Source organism: Chrysochloris asiatica, unplaced genomic scaffold, assembly GCF_000296735.1.
Source record: "Chrysochloris asiatica unplaced genomic scaffold, ChrAsi1.0 scaffold00003, whole genome shotgun sequence".
Lineage (NCBI taxonomy): Eukaryota > Metazoa > Chordata > Mammalia > Afrosoricida > Chrysochloridae > Chrysochloris > Chrysochloris asiatica.
This window is the reverse complement of record NW_006408521.1, coordinates 21945917-21966057: the sequence shown is the minus strand read 5'-3', so window position 1 is coordinate 21966057 and position 20141 is coordinate 21945917. Positions and strand designations below refer to the sequence as shown.

General features: G+C 41.4%; 1 protein-coding gene across 2 annotated transcripts in view; it reads right to left on the bottom strand.

Annotated features, from left to right (window-relative positions):
* DNTT (DNA nucleotidylexotransferase) overlaps positions 1-20141 on the bottom strand; it is a 64367-nt gene that overhangs the window by 28230 nt on the left and 15996 nt on the right. For both annotated transcript variants that reach the window (XM_006831188.1, XM_006831189.1), the window contains exons 2-6: positions 15280-15454; positions 13383-13511; positions 9213-9383; positions 7532-7603; positions 4483-4606 (exon numbers count right to left, since the gene is read on the bottom strand). In XM_006831188.1, the coding sequence (XP_006831251.1) occupies positions 4483-4606; positions 7532-7603; positions 9213-9383; positions 13383-13511; positions 15280-15454 (671 nt within the window). The remainder of the gene's footprint in view (positions 1-4482; positions 4607-7531; positions 7604-9212; positions 9384-13382; positions 13512-15279; positions 15455-20141) is intronic.

Here is a 20141-nt window from a genome sequence, read left to right as displayed (position 1 = left end):
ATTTTTGATAACTTTCCATTTTCCTAGATTCATAGTTCATACATTCCATGTTTTGATTACTAATGAATGTTTTCAGCTGTTTCTCCTCGTTTTGAATTTTACCCCATTGGCAAATGAAGTTCATGAAAGCTTTACTCCATTCCTGTAGTCATGATCAACTCTATGTTGAGAAAGCAGCTCTTTCCCAATCATATTTTGAGTGACTTCCAACCTATATCAGGCAGTGTTTTGCAGCTATTCATAAAACTTTCAGTGGCTAACCATTCAGAAGTGGTCTGTGTTTCCTTCTTCCTAGTTTGCCTTGTTTGGAAGTGCAGTGGAATCTGTCCACCATGGATGACCCTGCTGGTATTGAAAATACTGGTGGCATAGCTTTCAGCATCATAGCAAGGCACAAGATACCATAGTATGACAAATTCACAGACAAGTGGTGGAAGGCATGGTTATCAACACTAATTTAAGAAGATGAACATGTATCAGAAACAAAATCAATAGTGAGGTCCTATGATAATTTTCTGATACCATGAAACAACTTAATTGGTATTCCTTTTACATATGGAGGTATTTAACTTTTTACAGAAAACTTATCACACTGCATAATGTTTTATGTGTGTTACTATATATTTAAAAATTGACTTCTCAAGACCGATATTGCAATACGAATGCTCATCTCATAAAACTAAATTTCAGTGCAATCATTAATTCATACTGAATTGAGTTTTCCACACAATCTGTGAATCGAATTTCCAGTATGTCCAATTGGCTTACTTTTTACTGGATTCTAAGCTATTCCTATTAATAATTCTATAAATTGTCAGATTCTTGGTAAAGGGAGGGCCAGCAAAAAAAAGGAAAACTCCCAAGGAGATGGATTGATACAGTGGCAGCAACAATGGGCTCAAATACTACAACATTTGTTAGGATGGGCTGGACAGTGTTTTGTTCTGTTGTACGTAGGGTCACTTAGTTAGAATTGACTCAACAGCACCTAATAACAACACAACAACTGCTACAAGAGATGCAAAATAGCCAGTTTTTTTCTAAGTATGGTAGAAGGCATCCCTTGAGTTTCACGCAAGATGACCCCCACTAAACAATCTGGTAACTCTCAGTGACTGCTTACATACGTGATACACGCATCATTCATGGGGATAGGAGGACAATAAGAAAAGTCTAGTTTACAAAGCTGGGGAAATGAAAGTGCCTTAGATCCTGAGAGCACTTGCTGTCATATAACAAGACTTTTAATCCAAGTACAATACTCTGTGCCTCACAATTTATCTCTAAAGGCTGACAGTCCTTACTCTGGATCCAAGCCATTGACTAGATATTTAAGTTTAATATTTAAGTAAGTTTTATGTAAGTTTAAATAGAAACTCTAAAGCTAATGTGTTGTTGTTAAGTACCATTGTGGAGTTGGTTCCAGCCTGTAGTGACCCTGTATAGGGTTTCTGAGGAACAGCTAGTGAGTCTGAACCACCGACCTTGTGGTTCAAACAGACCTTGCAGTCAAGTGTTTATCCTACAGTGCCACACACTTACTAATTGTGTATTTTCAGAGTCCATAATATAAACACTGTTTCCTTGTACTCTTCTGTTTGCTGGTGGCAATGTAAAAAGCTTATTAACAATCTTTTAGAAGCTAGCATCTTTACAAAAGATGAGTAGGGGTCTTCTTTAATATCACTAATGTGACTCACCAAGATTTGATTTGCTTTGTCTACAGTAGCTTGATTTGGGAATAATTTAAACAGAAGATAGCTGTTTTCTCCTCCCCTCTCCCCACCTCCCCGTCAACAGTGTCTTTTTCTAAAAGATTTCCTTTCTTTTATACCATTAAACTTTTTGGTGATTTCCTTAATCCCTGTAATTCCAGAAGTCATAGTGCTCATGATTGTGGCTGGCTGTGACACTCTTTGAATCACAGTGATTTGTATTGTAAAACATCCATGTGTGTACACCAATGCTCATAGCAACATTATTCACAATGGCTTATTTCTCTCAACAACATGTCTTCAAGATTCCTCTATGTCATAGCATGTATGAGTACTTCATTCTTTTTTATACTGAATAATATTCCATTTGGAGTCCTGGTGTGGTGCTGTGGGCTAATGTGCTGGACTGCAAAGTTGGTTTGAACCACAAGGTCAGCGCTTCAAGCTCATCAGCCACTCCTTAGAAATTGTATACAGGGTTGCTATGGGTCAGAACCAACTCCATGGCACTTGACAACAACAATAACAATATTCCATTAAGTAGCCCTATGGGAGTCCTGGTGTGGGCTGTGGGCTAATGCGTCAGACTGCAAAGTTGTTTGAACTGCAGCGTCGGTGGTTCAAGCTCATCAGCTGCTCCTTGGAAACCCTATACAGGGTCGCTATGGGTCCGAATGGACTCGATGGCACTTAACAACAACAATGACATAACAGTTAACTATTTGCCTGCTCACTGAAAGACTGGCAGTTCAAACCCAACCAACAGCTCATTGGGAATAAGATGGGGTGACTTGCTTCCATAAAGATTACTGCCAAGAAAACCCTGTGGGGCACTTCTTCACTGTTATATGGGGTCACTGTGATTCCGAATAGACTCAGGGCAACCTAACAACATCAATACTCCATTGTATGGGTATGTTGGTGAACGTGTGGATTGCTGCTATTGTGAATAATGCTGGAATGAGCACCAGTGTCTCTCTTCATTAAAAAAATATATACTAGGACCCTCAAAAAACAAGTGATCTTCAATTCTAAGGGGCCCTGCCTGGACTTCAGGTGGGTGATACCAGTTTTCATGTCCCCTCACAGTCTTCTTTTCTCAGGAGAAAGAGTTCTAGTCAGGTAGAGCAACCCTAGGCATAGATTTCATTATTTTCCTGGTACCTTACAGGCTCTAAAGCATATTCAAATTTGGGCCAAGCAACAACTCTAGTTTCTCTTTATTTTTCAAACTCCATGTTGACTTTTGTCCTTGACTTGTCCATGTCTCTTACCAAAGGAGATAACCAGGACCCAAACGTCTAGAAGAATCACTCGGTAAGAGCCAGAGCTGCAGCACAACCCAAGTTGGCATCTGGAAACGACCACAGTGCACAGCATCTTTGCTGTCTGCAGACACAATGCTAGGGGTTCCACTGGTAGTCTGGGCAGACCCTGGGTTATGAACTTCTAACTTACAGACAACTCATACTTACCCTTTAATGGTACTTTGAAATGAATAAACCAAACGTACTTGCAACAAACTCATCACAATCACCTTCATTTGCTGTACTTTCCTGGCACTGAAGTAAGAATGCATTTGTTCTGACTTACATACAAATTCTTAAAGACAGGCTCAGGAGTGATCTCGTTCATAACCCAAGGATTTTCTGTATCTGATTTGCTCCAATATAATCTCCCTTTTATAGATGAAGTAACTAAGGCTCAAAGACTTTAACTTGCTCAAGGTCATTCAAGCTATAAAGTCTAGAAGCAGGATTTGAATCCAGGGCTGTCTGATTATGAAAGTTTATGTTTTAACATGTGTTTATGGACTTTAAACCTTAAAACTGAGGTACTGGAATGGCTGAAATGAGTGACTTCTGGCCTAAATTAGAATTCCATTCTGAATTAAACTGAAATCTCCACTTACACTGTTCTAAAGAGACAATTCATCCTTTATGTCAAACTTTAATTGCTTAAAACCCAAAGAGAGCAAGAGACAGGATTTCTGGCTTAGGTGAGGAATTTTTTGTTGAAGGTGTCTTTTAAGAAGGTTTGCTCAGCTTGTTCTTAAAGAATGCCTTATTCAAGCATGTCCTTGGAGGTTAGTAAACAAGATTATAATTGATAATGCTAAGGTGACAAGTAACCATCTCATAACTCTAACCAAGATGAGATAAATGTCAATTAACCAAGTCTTAATCATACTTCATTTTCAGTAACTGCAGTCTTCCATTCCATTTCTGCTCTTTGTAAACCTGTAACTAGGTAAAGTCATAAGTCTCTTATCTTAAAATAATGGGAGAGGTAGACATACAGTTATGACTCAATTTATTCCCAACAGAATGCCTTGTTAAACAAATCTCAGAATGTAGCAAGTAAACTAATTGCTGTTAAATGTTTAAAATTATAGTTTAACAAACCTTTGTCACTTTTTACAGTGCCACCCTGTTCTCTTCCCCTGTTCCCAGGCCTGCCTTTGTTTCACCTAATAAAAAGGCTCTCTTGCTCTCTGCATCACAGAACATATTGCAGCATCTTGTCTGGATGCTTGTGTGTCTCCCATTTCATGAAATGTTTCCTACTTCAAGAAACTGTTTGTTTTTATTTCTAGCAGAGTGTAAATCTGGTGTTTCACTATGGCAACCGTAAGCATCTAAGGAAGCCAAAAAAAGGATCTTAGCTCTCCCATATTGGAGTCAAAGTACAGCTGATTTATCAGTTCCCAACCACAATCCTGCCACCCCATAGAAAGCATGTGAGATTTTTTTCAGGAGAGACATACCTGCTTCCTGCATTCGTGTAAATTTTAGGGTTTTGTCTGTTTTTATTTTACTCAGAGTTCTGAAACCCATCCTGAACCATTTCTCAGATGTCTTTAATCCCACTCCAAATACGGAAGTGAAGAGCTAAAATGGAGAAGAAAGCATGTCATTCACTAGTTTCTAGAACAATCATTATTAATGAAGTGGAGAGTTTTTCAAGCTCTCAAGCAATTCAGAAAGTGTGTAAGCATATCTCTGAACAAATTTCTTCTGAACATGGCCAGTAGGTGGGTGATAATAATTTATCCGAGACATTTTTTCCCCCTGACACATATTCTTATCTGTCATCTGCTTTGGGCCTACACATAATCTGATTATGGGATTGGCCGTATTGTCAGTAAGTGATGACAGTTATCCCTTTGCAAGAGTATTTTACATACAGTCATTCCCTGCAATATTTACTCTCAAATTTTAAAGAGGAATTCTCATTTAGGTGACATAAATTCTCTATTGCCACATTGCTGGCAAATGAAAGAATGTGGACTCAACTGTACTCCAAGTTTGGGCTCCTACCCCTGGCCACACTTTAGGCTTGTACATAACACTTCTGATCCAAGATTCAGAATTCATGGGTGGAGCTTCAAAGTCAAGATTTGCCTTGGTTGAAGGAATGAGCTAGGTATGTGGAAGGTGTTATGAACTGAATTGTGTTCCCAAAAAATATGTCTCAATTTGGCTAGACCATGATTCTCAGTATTATGTAATAATCCTATGTATTGTAAATCCTAATCTCTGTCATGTTAATGAGGCAGGACCAGTAGAAGTTATGTTAATGAGTTAGGACACAGTCTACAGGATTAAGTTGTATTTAGAGTTAATCTATCCTGAGATATAAAAAGAGATCAAATAAGTGAGCAACAAGCAAGCAGAGTTCAGAGGGACTTCATTACCATCAAAAAGAAAAAGCTGAGGGCAAACTACATTCTTAGGACCTGGGGTTCTTGTGTTGAGAAGCTACTAGATTCAGGGAAGGTCAAGACACCTGGAGAGCTCTAAGGAACACTGGGCCCATGGTTGGTGAAAGGAGAATGTAATCTTTCCCCAAAACTGACAGAAAGAGAAAGCCTTCCCCTAGAGATGATGTTGTTGTTAGGTGCTGTTGAGTTGGCTCCCACTCACAGTAACCCTATGCACAACACAACAAAACTGTGCCATCTTCACAACTGTTGTTAGGTTTCAGCCCATCGTTACCATCGGTGTGTCAGTCCATCTTGGTAAGGGTCTTCCTCTTTTTCACTGACCCTCCACTTGACCAAGCATGATATCCTTCTCTAGGGACTGATCTTTTCTGACAGCATGTCCAAAGAACAAGAGATAAAGACCTGCCATCCTCACTTCTCAGGACCATTCTGGCTGGATTTCTTCAAAGATATATTTGTTTGCTCTTCTGTAAATCCATAGTACTTTCAATATTCTTTGCCAACACTATAATTCAAATCCATTGATTCTTCTGTGATTTTCCTCATTCATTGTCCAGCTTTTACATGCATATTATTATGATTGAAAATACCATGTACCATGGTTTGGGTCAGGCGTACCTTAGTTCTCAAATTGATATCTTTGCTCATGAACACTTAAAGAGGTCTTGTATAGCATACTTGTCTAATACACTGCATTGTTTGATTTCTTGACTGCTGCTTCCATTAATGTTGTTTGTGCACCCAAGCAAAATGAAGTCTGTGCAAACTTCGATCTTTTCTCCACTTATCTTGGTGTTATTTATTGGTCCAGTGGTGAGGATTTTTGTTTTGTTTACATTGAGGTATAATCCACATTAAACACTGTTGTCTTTGATCTTCATCAGTAAGTATCCTAAGTCCTCTTCACTTCCAGCAAGCAAGGTTGTGTCATCTGCATATTGCAGGTTGTTAATGAGTCTTCCTCCAATCCTGATGCCACGTTTTTCTTCATATAATCCAGTTTCTTGGATTATTTGATAACCATATAGACTGAGTAAGTATGGTGAAAGAATACAACCCTGGTGCACAACTTTTCTGATTTTAAACCATTTAGTATCTCCTTGTTGTGTTCAAATGGCTGCCTCTTATTCTATGTACAGGTTCCTCATAAGCAAAATTAATTGTTCTGTAATACCCATTTTCATGATGTTATCCATAACTTGTTATGATTCACACAGTGGAATGCCCCGGAGCTGACGCCCTAAATTTGGACCTCTAACCACCTAACCTCTAACCTCCTGGTGTGGCATTGTACTGGACTGCAAGATCAGTTTGAACTGCAATGTTGGCAGTTCAAACCCACTAGCCACTCCTTGGAAATGCTATACAGGGTCTCTATGAGTTGGAACCAACTTGACACCACTTGATAGCAATAACAACAAACCTCCTAACCAACGAAAGAATAAGTTTCTGTTTGTTAAAGGCATCCATTGGGTGTATTTCTGTTACAGCATTATGAGAGAACTCAGACAGAAGGGCTTTGTGGAAGTTTCCTCATAAGGCAGGGAGGTAATTGACACAGTGGCAGCACTAATGGCCGTATTAACAATAAAAAACATAGCAACAATTGTGAGGACGGAGCAGGACCAGGAAGTGCTTCGTTCTTTTGTGCATAGTATTCCTATGGGGTTGAAACTGACTGGACGGCCCTTAACAACAGCAAGAAACAACTACCTGCTTCAATAAACGATGATGCAGTGAAGAGTGTTCCAGGCTTGGTCTGTGCCCATGGTCCTTGGTCCTGGTGTGGTGCCATGGGTTTATGTGCTGAGCTGCAAGGTCAGTTTGAACCCCAAGGTTGGTGGTTCAAGCTCACCAGCCGCTCCTCGGAAACTCTATACAGTATCACTATGGGTTGGAACCAACTTAATGGCACTTAATAACAACAAAAAAAGACTCCTGAACACAGAAGTGGTATGCATTTCCAAGTCACATAGCAATAAACTAGGGACCTGCATTTATTTACGCTCCTGCCTCCTAGACCACCCAGAATAAGTTATATGATGGACCTGAAAACACATCTTAGATAAATATCTGTAAAAGAACTTACTTTGAAGGAGTTGTATCGTTCATCATTTAATACAGCTTTAGCTTCAGAACTTTCTCCATCCTCAATGATTTCCTGTATGGATAGTTGAAACAATATTCTAAATTAGTGAAGTGAGACAATCAGTCTGAGATTCTCAAATTCACAGATCTGGTAGTTTTCGTTTTCATGCAACACACCCTCATTGCAAGCAGGATGTGTCCTAGCTGACCCAGAGAATATAAGATATTCCCCTCTAATTCTGAAAACCCACACTTATCATATATCTAAGTGTCCCTTTACAATGCTCAGGGACAAAGATACTGTAGAAATCAGGTTCAAATCTACAGAATATCAAGCCAAAATAATTACTGACAAATGTATGTCAAATATTTATGATACTTTTCTTTTCAATGGATATGAATTTGATGAAACAAGAGGGCTTTTCATTTGAGCATGTTAATTTGGAACCCACTAGGAAGCCAATCCAAGCAAACCCTTATGACTAGCTCAGAGCCACTCTATTCTAAGTAGAATTGGGATTATTTTCCACAAATAATTTTCCTTGTACTTGATTAGACAAAAACTTACTATTGGATTAGACTTGCTGTGGCTATCTTCAAACATCATTAAATTAATAAACAATCCACTGCACACCTGTCGCTGGAGCATGTAGGTGGAGATGCAAAATCAGCTCCACGGCATGTCATATCTGCTACTGCTTTTCCAAGTGGAGCTGGGGTCCTCTGGGGTCTGTGTTTGAACTCACAATCTTTCGCTGCTGTAGAGGTTTTAGTCTTGAGCCTTTCACCATGATTAATAATAATAAAATGAAAGAGTTCTTTATCCACTAGCTGACTTTACAAATTCTTGTTGTTATGTGCCGATGAATGGGTTCTGACTCATAGTGACCTTGTACAAGTTTTCTGGGGAGTGGATGGTGGGTTTGAACCACCAACCTTGTTGTTTGCAGTCCATTGCTTTTCCTACAGTGCCACACCTGGACTCCTGTAGTCATGTTAGGGTATGTTGTTGTTGTTTTTAAATGCCGTAGAGTTGGTTCCAACACATAGCAACTCTGTGTGTTTTCCAAGGAGCAGCTGGTGAGCTTGAACCATTGACCTTGCAGTTCAAACTGACTTTACAGTCCAGCACATTAACCCACAATGCCACACCAGGACTCCATGTTAGGGTATAGATTATACATATATATGCATTTACATGCACATCTCTATATCTATAGCTATATATCCATTGTTGTTGTTCTTAAATGCAATCAAAATGATTCCGACTCATAATGATCTTGTATAAAGGCTTCTGAGGAGCAGCTGGTGGATTTGAACTGCTGACCTTGTAGTTAGCAGTCCAGTGCTGATCCTACAGTAACACACCAGGAGTCCATCTATTCATATGCCCAGATAAAAGAAGTCATGAATACCACATCTATATTATTGTTGTTAAGTATCCTTGAGTCAGTTCTGACTCATACTGATCCTGTATAGGGTTTCTGAGGAGTGGTTCATGGGTTTGAACCACTGACCTTGCAGTTAGCAGCCCAGAACTTATTCTATAGCACCATACCATCATTCCATCTATGTAGTTAACAAGACAATCTACTAGGCGCATCTCTCTCTGTCTCTCTCCATATCCATTTTAGTCTAGGAAAGAAATAGTAGAGGTGGGGTCAATCCCATTTCACCTTTACCTCTATGACGCCCTTCACCTTGTCCCCCAGGCAGGGAATTCCTTCTGTGTCCTTCATAGTGATGATTGTGAATGGAAGAGATTTCAACACAGAAGCCGCTCTCAGAAATGCCAGACAAGACCCTTCATTTTCTCTAAACTCAAAATTTTCAGCCAATACCTCAAAGGCATCCTGAAGAATAAATCCAAATGAACAAAACACAGTCAGTTTTCTAGCCTCTGAGCCAGAGGTCACTCACAAATGCTATCTGACTGTCTCCTGAAAGGTCAGGATGGGTTCTCATGGTTTTGTGTCTGGAGCAAAGGCCACCCAGTTAATGTTTGTTGGCTCCAAAAGAGTTCAGTTGGAAAAGCAAGCACCAGAGTTAGAGTTTGTTGCCATACACGAAGCAGCCTTGGGGAGGTGAGCAGAGAGTGGGACCCTACCCAGAGAAGCAGTGATGCCAGAGATGGAGGCAGAGACGATGACATGAAAAGATGGAGCAGCTGGGGACTTTAGACCCAGAGAGGGAGAGGGGATTATGCTGACGACAAGGGTGGGGCAGGCTTGCAGGGTATACCCTTTGGTTGGTTGATGATGCATGGAGGGGATTGTAACCGTGCAATGAAAAGATATACGATAGGATGAATGTAAAACTAATGTTCACCCATGTAAACTATTACATAACTCACAATAAAACATATAAAAAAAAAAAAAGAAGAAGAAGAAGAAGAAGAAGCCTTGGGGTGCAATGATTAAGCAGTCTGCAATTTGAACCCACCAGCCACTCCATGAAGGAGCTCTGGTAGCGTTGTGGTTACGAATCGGGCTGTGAACGTCAGGGTAAGCAGTTCGAAACTACCAGCTGTTCGTGGGAGAAAGATGAGGCGTTCTGCTCCCGTAAAGATTTACAGCCTCGGAAACCCTGTACAGGGTCGCTATGAGTCGGAACCGACTCCACGGCACATAACAACAACAACAGCCACTCCATGGGAGGAACTACTTGGTACTCTGTTCTTGTCGATTTTAACCAGTGACACCCTATTGGACAATTCTATTCTGCCACACTGGGTCGCTGGGAGTCAGAATCAGCTCCATTGCACACAGTAGCACATACTTAAGAATGATTTAATCTTCCTTAAAGTGATCTTATGCTCACCATCCTAAAGTAGTTACTACATGCCTGCTGTCTTTGCCACCACTCTGTGGCTCAAATTCGGCCTTGGTGACTGGACCTGCCTGTCTTTTCGCAAGTGCATACAACACAACACTTAGAATGGATGCAATCTTGGATCACATGCCCCAAGACCAGTGTTATTTAAGGTGAGGGCATGTTTGCATTTCTGGCAGAGAGGGAAGTAGGTGCAGCTGTATGACTTCATGCTCATCCTGTCTGGTAGTTGCAGTTTCCTTGCAGAAGTAGGGCTGGAAGTCTAGGAATGAGAAACTTTGCCTCTGATGAAAAAAACAAAAATGTTGCCATCAAGTTGATTTTGACTCATAGCGTCCTTTCGGGACAGAGAGTGTAACTGTCCCACTGGGTTTCTAAGACTGTACTCTTCATAGGAGCATACTGCCACATCTTTCCCCTGCTGGGTCTCAACTGACAACCTTTAACTTTGCAGCTGAGAGTTTACACCACTATTTATTGTTGTTGTTGTTGTTAACCACCATCGAATCTGTTCCGACTCATAGTGACCCTATACAGGGTTTCTGAGGAGTGGCTTGTGGATTTGAACTGCTGACCTTGTGGTTCAAACCGATACTGCAGTCGAGTACATATCCTACAGCACTGTTGTTGTTGTTAAGTTCTGTAGAGTCAGTTCTGACTCATAGCGACCTTGTATAGGGTTTCTGAGGAACAGCTGGTGAGCTTGAACCACTGACCTTGTGGTTCAAACCGACATTGCAGTCCAGCGCATTAACCCGCAGTGCCACACCAGCACTCCAATAGGAGTATATTTTATCAGCTGACTGCTGTCTCTAGGCTAGAAGACAAATAGCTGTGGATTTAGTAGGGTCATTTGAAACATAGTTACCAAACTTCAGAGGATAGGGCTTTACAGAGGTGCTACATGGTGGCACAACAGTTAAGCACCAGCTGCTAAATGGTAGGTCGTTGTTTGAAAGCCATCCAGCAACTCTTCCGAACAAAGTCCTGGTGATCTGCAAGAAAACCCTATGGAGCAGTTCTACTCTATCACATGAACTCACTAAGAGTTGAAAATGACTCAAAAGCCCCTAACAACAATAAGCTAATTTCTGATTGAAGAGATGAAGAAACAGAGGCTCAGAGAGACGCATTCACTTGTCTGAGCTGGTTTATCAGACTGAGGCTAGAATCCAGGTCTGCTGATTCTCCGTCTTTTGGTTTTCCTATTAGTGCTATTTCTATGTTATTTGCTCTTATTATGTATCGGACTCTCATAAGTCTCTCGGACATATTATCAGGAGGGACCAGTCCCTGGACGAGGACATTCCGCTTGATAAAGGGCGGGCCAGTGAAAAAGAGGGAAACCTGCAATGAGATAGACTGGCACAGTGGCAGTAGCAATGGGCTCAAGCGTAGCAGCACTTGTGAAGGTGACTCAGGACTGGGTGGGGCTGCTATGGGTCAGAACTGACTCAGTGACACCTAACTACAATAACAATGTATTGGACTAACAGAGTATTTTGTTCAGAAGATTTGCCTTTGAGAAGTATTGCGTTACCAATGTTGCCAGTGTTCAATCAATAGTAATTTACTGTCTCTAAGGAATATAATCTAGACTAGAGATACTATCGATGGTCCAAGAGAGAGTGGGAGAAAAATGGAAACCAAAATTCAAATTCTTAAAAAAAAACAACCCTCAAATCCTCAAAAAAGACTAGACTTACCTGATTGGTAGAAACTTTAAGCTATCTACTTAAACCACACCTGAAGTCATCTTTCAGCTAAAAAACAGATTGTTGTTACTTTTGTTGCTGTTAATTGCCATCAAGTCGATTCTGACTCATAGTGACCCTGTATAGGGTTTCCATGAGTGCCTGGAGGATTTGGACCACCAGCCTTGAGATTTAAACCGGCCTTGTGATGCAGTGCATCATTCTTCAGAGTTACACCAGGACAAATATTTTTATGCAACTATCCAAAAAAACAAAAGAGCTCTGGTAGCGTAGTGGTTACGAACAGGGCTGCGAACCGCAAGATCAACAGTTCGAAACTACCAGCTGTTCCGCAGGAGAAAGATGAGGTTTTCTGCTCCCCTGAAGATTTACAGCCTCAGAAACCTTGTACAGGGTCGCTATGAGTCGGAACCGACTCCACGGCACATAATCAATCAACCAATCAAAAAAGCAGATTTGTTGTTGTTAAGTGCTGTTGAGTCAGTTCAGGCTCATAGCGACCCTGTATAAGATTTCCAAAGAGCAGCTGGTGGGTTTGAACTACCTACTTTGTTGTTTACAGTCCAGTGCTGACCCTACAGTGCCACACCAGGCATCCAAATAACAGATGGTGATGATGGTTGTGTGCCGTGGAGTTGGTTCCTATTCATAGTGACCCTGTACAGGGTTTCCGAGGCTGTAAATCTGTACCGGAGCAGGAAGCCTCATCTTTCTCCCATGGAACAGCTGATAGTTTCGAACTGCTGATCTTGAGGTTAGCAGCCTGATTCGTAACCACTACGCTACCAGAGCTCCTTAAATAACAGATAGATGCACAAAAATAAACAATATCACTCATTAATACTGTGCTCCTTTAAAAAAAGATGATCTATATGAGACCAAATAGTCAATATTTATCCAAAAGCAAAGATTAGAAGGTAAGGGGAGGGGGGAACTAAAGCAACAGAAATGGAAATAAAGAGAAGATTGATTGACACATTGTAAAAGATATAAACAATGTCACTGAACAATATTATAGAAATTGTCAAGTGGAAACCTAATTTTCGGTGTAAACTTTCACCAAAAACACAAGAAAGACTATAATAAAAAAATTAAAACAATATAACTCAAATGCAGTTCTCTATTTCCATGAAAGAAAGGGACCTATTTTTGCTAGCAAGAACCAGATATCAGGAAAGGTGGTTAGGTGAGTGAGCATAGGAAAAACTTTTCCAAATTTTCATCAATTTTCCTAATTTAATGTGGAGATAAATGGGGAGAAGTTTCAAGCTTTTAGTTTGGGGTGATATTGCAGAACTCTATTACCGTGAATATGTGGTTATGGTGGGCTAAAGTGGTTCTTCTTTGGCATGCGTACTGTGAGATCTTTTCTCCAGCAGGTGGTGGAGTCTTCTGGGGGCTTGGGTTGGGGCTGGATGAAGAGTCTCTTCCCATCTAAACAAATGCATAAGCACCCACCTTTTAGAAGCAATTATTAATAATAATAGATATGGGTGAGGAACAATATTAGAGGCAATTTAAAGGCAGTTGTCTTTGGAAGGAGAATAAAAGTATGGATATGTTATGTTATTTACATGTTGGTAACATATATAACATATTTATGTTATTTACTCAAATGTTACGATGTTTACATCTTGAATATGTAAATTTGCTATAACTAATGTGTATTGTTTTTGCAATCAGAAATGAAAATATGAAAAAGAACCATCAATCAAATATAATTTTCCTTTTCTGTGAATATGTCTAGTTATGGTCCAAAAGATCTTGCTTCGTAAAATTCTGGCACTATTGGTCATTAGGATTAAGAGATTTTTTTTTTTTTTATGAAAAAAAATAGGAACCCTCTTCTTTTTCTGCTGCCAGAACATCAAAATTTGAGTGCTTTGAAATATTTATGTATAAACTTGTCATAACAATGTTGTTTTGTTAAGTACCATCAAGTTGGTTCTAACTGACAGAGATCCTGTTATAGAGTTTCCAAGGAGTGGCTGGTAAGTTTGAACTGCCAACCTGTGGTTCAAACTGACCCTTCTGTCTAGTGCTTATCCTACAGTGCCACACCAGGACGCCTGTCACAATATCAGTATTATTTGGTGCCTTCTACATCTAGACAAGGAGCTCTGGTAGCGTAGTGGTTACGAATCGGTCTGCTAATCTCATGGTCAGCAGTTCGAAACCACCACCTGTTTCGTGGGAGAAAGATAAGGCTTTTTGCTCCTGCAAAGATTTACAGCCTTGGAACCCTGTGCAGGGTTGCTATGAGTTGGAACCAACTCCACAGCACATAACAACAACAACAACAACATCCAGACACTCATACTCTGGACATATTGTCAGGAGAGACCATTCGCTTGAGAAGGATATCATGTTTGGTAAGGTGGAGGGTCATAGAAAAAGAGGAAGGCCCCCAGCAAGATGGATTGGCAAAGTGGCAGCATCAATGGGCTCAAGCATGGCAACAATTGTGAGGTTGGCCCAGGATCGGGCAGTGTTTCGTTCCGTTGTGCATAGGGTCACTATGAATCGGTACTGACTTGATGGCACCTAACAACAACACATCCAGACACTGTGTTAAATGTTTTAACACGAGTTTAACTCTAATCCTGGTAGCCATGTTATTTGGTAGGCAGCATTATGGCACTATAGATAGGGTCAGCACTGGACTTTAAACCATAGGTCAGCAGTACAACTCCAGCTGCTCCTTGGAAACCATATACAGAGTTGCTAAGATCAGAATCAACTCGATGGCACTTAACAACAACAACATTGCTATCTCAGGAGTCCTAGTGTGGTGCAGTAGGATAAGCATCAGACTGCTTACCACAAGGTTCAAACCCACCAGCTGCTCTGCTCCTTGGAAACCCTATACAGGTCGCTATGAGTTGGAACAGATTTTACGGCACTAACCAACAACAACAATGTGATTCTAGGAGCTCCTAATGGAACGACCAATGAATCAGCTGCTAACCACAAGGTTAGAGGTTTGAGTTCACCCGGTGGTGCTTCAGAAGAAAGGCCTTGCAATGGCATTCCAAAACACAGTCAACCATTGAAAACCGGGGAGCAGAGTTGTACTCTGCTACACACGGGTCACTGTGAGTCCGAATTGTTTAGACAGCAGCTGGCTTACTGGCGTGATTCTAAAGTCAGTGTTCATAACCACCAAGCAACAGACAATGACAATGACAATTGTGACACTTACAACAAGCTGGTGTTTTCCTGTCATCTCCACTGGTTTTCCTGCTCCTATGCATTCAATCAGCCAGGAGACATCCAGGAGTTCCAGCTGTGAGCTGGCTTTTATTTTCTGTACTTGAAGCCATTCCAGAACATCTGAACCAGAGTTATTTTCTGCCACAATATGGGTGACGGCATCACTGCAAAGTGTAAGACAAAGTGACCAGCTGAAAGGGCTTTCAAAATCAGAAGCAACTCCTTTTCCCTCAAGGTGTTCAGAGCACTCCATCTGACCTTGGTAAGGGCTTGTTGAATTTAGCTTCCATTCAAAAGAATTCTATCTCGATTGTGATTGATGCAGGACATTGGTCTTTGTCCCATACCGGATGCAACAAAAAGTAAGGACACATGAACAAAACTGCAGTGTCAAAGGGAAATTTAGCTTCAGAGAAGGTGGAAGATGAAATTGATCTTAAAATAACCCAGGTTATTTTGGCTAATGTGCTTGGCTAATGGCTAATGTGCTTGGCTGCTAAGCAAAAGGTAGGAGGTTGGAGTCCATAGAGCGGTATTTGGGAAGAAAGCCTGCGATCCACTTCCGAAGATCCACTGCTGAAAATCCTATGGAGCATAGTTCTACTCTGACAAACACAGGGTCACCGTGATTGGGAAGCAACTTGATAGCAACTGATTCTGTTTTCTGATTCCATCTTCTACACGTGGTTTGCATGTGCTATTTTATTTTTATTTGTGGAGAGCTTTAATCAGGGTCTTTTAAATTTGTTTCACTACGACTCACAGAAAGAAATACATTTTATATCATGGCCCAAATAGAAATAGGTATGCGGGGGCTTCGAAAGTTCATTCAAGTTCTTCCACGAACTTCTTGAAGCCCCTTTGTGTAGATATAGATTGTTTTTATATCCCACTAAATTGATCTGTGAGCAGTTTTTGGGGGAATTTTGCTTTATGTTTAGTTTGGAGACAACCCTGTCGTCTAAGATGAACAAGGAATATTTTCTTAACAACTATTGAGCACTTATCACGTGATTCAGACACAGCCCAAGAACCTTACCCGTATCACTTCAGTTAACATTCACAGAGATCTTCAAGTGTTCTATTATTCATGCTTCAAGAATGAGGAAACTGAAGACCAGAGAGGTTTAGTGACATCCAAAAGGTTACATAGTTGGTAAATAAATTATAGTCACCCTTTTGAACATCTTTTCCAGGTTAAATATATTATTTCTAATTTTGAAAAGACTGCAAGTGTCAACATCATTGTTGTTGCTATTGTAAAGTGTCTTGAGTTGGTTCTGACCCATAGAGACCCTGTATAGGGTTTCCAAGGAGCATCTGGTGAGCTTGAACTGCTGACCTTGCAGTGCAAAGCGACTTTGCAGTCCAGCGCAATAACCCACAGAGCCACACCAGGACACTATCAACATCATACTGTCCCTATTTATCATAGGCAGAAACAGTAACTCAAGAAAGCTAAATTCACTTGCCCCAAATCATACCAGCTAGAAACTAGCTTGAGTGGAAATATTACCTACAACCTGTGGTATCTAGTCCATGGCTCTTACTTCTGTGTTACACCGCTTCATTTGAATAGTTCTATATTTACTGTGGAAGAGCATTTAACACAAAATGGAAAGGCAGACTTGCTGGCCCAGTTCCAGAAGATAGTGGTCAACTAGCCATGGACTTTGAAGTAGTGTACAAGGAATCGCCAGCTATCTGAGTCTATGGGTTGGGGCAATAAAGCAGCTCAGGTGCAGACAAAGCCACTTCAGACTGCTCTGGTGTCTCTCAGAAACGGTGGAGGAAGAGCAATGGAGGGACCCAGCTGGGGAGGAGGGAGGAGCCTGTCCTGTAAGGCTCTGTAGAGGAGAGCAACTGATGGGATATTTTCCTTCTCTATAAAGTAAGAGACTAGATACAATGATTTTTAAGGCTCTTTCAGTTTGAAGAGCCTAGGAATTTGAGAAATAGCAAGAGAAAACAGCACACCCACACATCAAAGAAAAAAAAAGAATGATTTTCTCTTCCTCTTCCTTGACTTCCTCTTTCTCCTTCTCCTTTTTCTTATTGACCTAGATTCACGGGGTAATTTTTTGCCCTAGTTTCCTTGTCAAGGAGGAGGTGGCGGTGGTGGAGTACCAGGGAAGAACAGGAAAGGCTCTGGGCATTGGTATCTTACATGAACTCAGTGGTTAACGATGTGAGCTATGTCAGGACATGATGCATGAACCAGATCTGCAGGTGGTTATCAGGGAAGAGAAAGTAAGTGCTAGTGTGCTCTGGGAGAGGCAGAGGGCTTCATGGTCGAGCTGAGACCTGTGTCTGGCCTTGATGGATAGGGTCTTAGTTTCCTAGGACTGCCTAACAAGACAATACAAAGAGCAGAAATGTGTTTTCTCACAGTTCTGGAGGCCAGAAGTCTAGACTCAGTCAGAATGTGGGCAGGGTGCGCTCATGGGTGTTGATGTGCACATATCCTCTCTCTGTCAACTCTATGGAAAGGCACTTTCTTATCTAGCTTCCATAGCCTCAGGCATTTCTTGACAGTCCTTGGCTTATAGATGGATCCTCACGTGGTGTCTTCCCTCTGTGTGACTGTTTCTGTGTCTAGTCTCCTCTTCATAAGATGTTAATAGCATCTATAAAGAAAAACACTGTTTTCCCAAATAAGGTGACATTCACTGATAGAGGACTTCAACTTATGTTTTTGGAGGACATAATTCATTTCATAATAGATGGGTTAGAATAAGGTATCTGAAAGGCAAAACTTTGAGACCTACTGGAAGGCAAGGTTAGAAACTCGAACAAAGGTAGTGTGCTAGAGAACAGATGGTAGTGGTGGTGGTGGTGTGCTGTGGAGTCAGTTCCGACCCATAGAGACTCTGGAGAGGGTTTCCAAGGCTGTAACTCTTTACAGGAGTAGAAAGCCTCATCTTTCTCCTGAAGAACAACTGGTAGTTTCAAACTGCTGATCATGAGGTTAGCAGCCTGACTCGTAACCACTAGAAGAGTTTATGTTGCAAAGCAGTTGTGACTGAGTCTGGGTCAGTAAAGGAGACTGAGTTAGTAGCAACAATACTATAGAGGGTCTTAGCAGCCTGGTCTAGGAGGCTGGGTTTTCTTATCTAAGCATTGCAGAGACAGTGAAGGCTTTTGTAAACAGGGCAGTCATCATGTTCAAGTATTATTTGAAAAACTTAATCTGGTGCATGGGATGATTTGGAGAGGAGAGCTATGGTTTCGTGGTAGAGAGGGGATAGGAGAAGACGTTAGGAGGATGAAACAGTAGCTCCCGTTTGAGGTGATTTTAGCGCAGTCTGGTTCCTGTGGAGCTAGAAAGGGAACCCCCTGCTGTCATGTTGAGTCCGACTCACAGCGATCTTATAGGGCAGAGTGGAGCTGCTCCTTAGGATTTCCAAGCCTGGACATCTTTATGGGAGGAGTCAGCCTCATCTTTATCCCACAGAGCAGCTGGTGAGTTTGAACCACTGACCTTGTGGTTGGCACTTAACTGACTACACCACCAGGACTCGTTAAAATAGCAAAGGGAGACTCTGATAGCCATGTGGCATTAGTCCACCTATAATGCATGAAGTGGAGCCTAGAGTCAAATATCACTGGTGCATATCTGTCATTACATTTGATAGGAATAGGGACTTAGGGCATTGCGTTTATTTGGGGTACCATTTGCCGTCCAGTCAATCTTGATTCCTGGTGACCCATGTGTGTCAGAGTAGAACTGTGTTCCATAGAGTTTTCAATCACTGATTTTTTGGAAGTAGCTAGTCAGGTCTTTCTTCTGAGACATCTCTGAGTAGACTTGAAATACCAACCTTTCAGGCAACAGCTGAGCATAGTACCATGGGTACCATCTAGGGACTACAGGGGAAAGAATTGTTGTTAGTGAGTACCATCGACTCTTTTCAGACTCATAGCTGCCCTGTGTGAGGTTCTAAGGAGCAGCTGGTGGGTATGAGCAACCAACCTTGTGCTTAGCAGTCCAGTGCTTATCTTACAGTGCCAGACCAGGACTCTAACCAGGGAAAGAATTGGGAGATATAATCAAAGTTTTTCAGGAATGCTGAGTTTGAAGTTAGGAGGAAATTCGAATGAAAATATCCAACTGCCAGTTGGGATCTGAGGCTGGAGCCAGAGAGAAGACTAGACTGCATGTCAGAGCTGAAACCGTCTGGAAGAGAAGCCAGCAGGGTGTAGAGCGAGTCCAAGAAGAAAAAGTCATAGTAAAACAACACTTTTAAGAGTTAACAGAAGACGGATATTTGCTTCCCCTGCCACTAATGGATAGGTTGCTGGTTCATTTCCACCCAGTAGCCCATAGCAGGAAGGTCTGGTGACCGGCTTTCATAAAGATTACAACGGAGCACCAACTGAGACGGAAGGAGTCTCCACATCAAGGAGCTAGACTACCCCCTCTGTATACAGGGATGATAGGGACAGGCAACTTAGACCCTGGCTACCTAAAACGGGGGAGTCCTGGTGTGGCACTGTGGGTTAATGTGCCAGACTGCACAGTCATTTAAACTGCAAGGTCGGCAGTTCAAGCTCACCAGCTGCTCCTTGGAAACCCTATACAGGGTAGCGATGGGTCGGAATCGACTCGATGGCACTTAACAACAAACAACACCTAAAATGGGGTACTAAAAAGACATGAAGTGACTGGCTTACAAGTTTTCAAGAGGGAGTTTAGTACTGGAGTGTGCAGGGGAAGGTAGAATCCCCACTGAATAGTTTTCATCTTACCTAGACGGGTCTGGTAAAAGGAGATAGGGATAAGATTTTTTACAATTCAAAAGTGAGTAATTGTTATCATGACTAATTGTGATTGTCACAACTGTAAAGGTC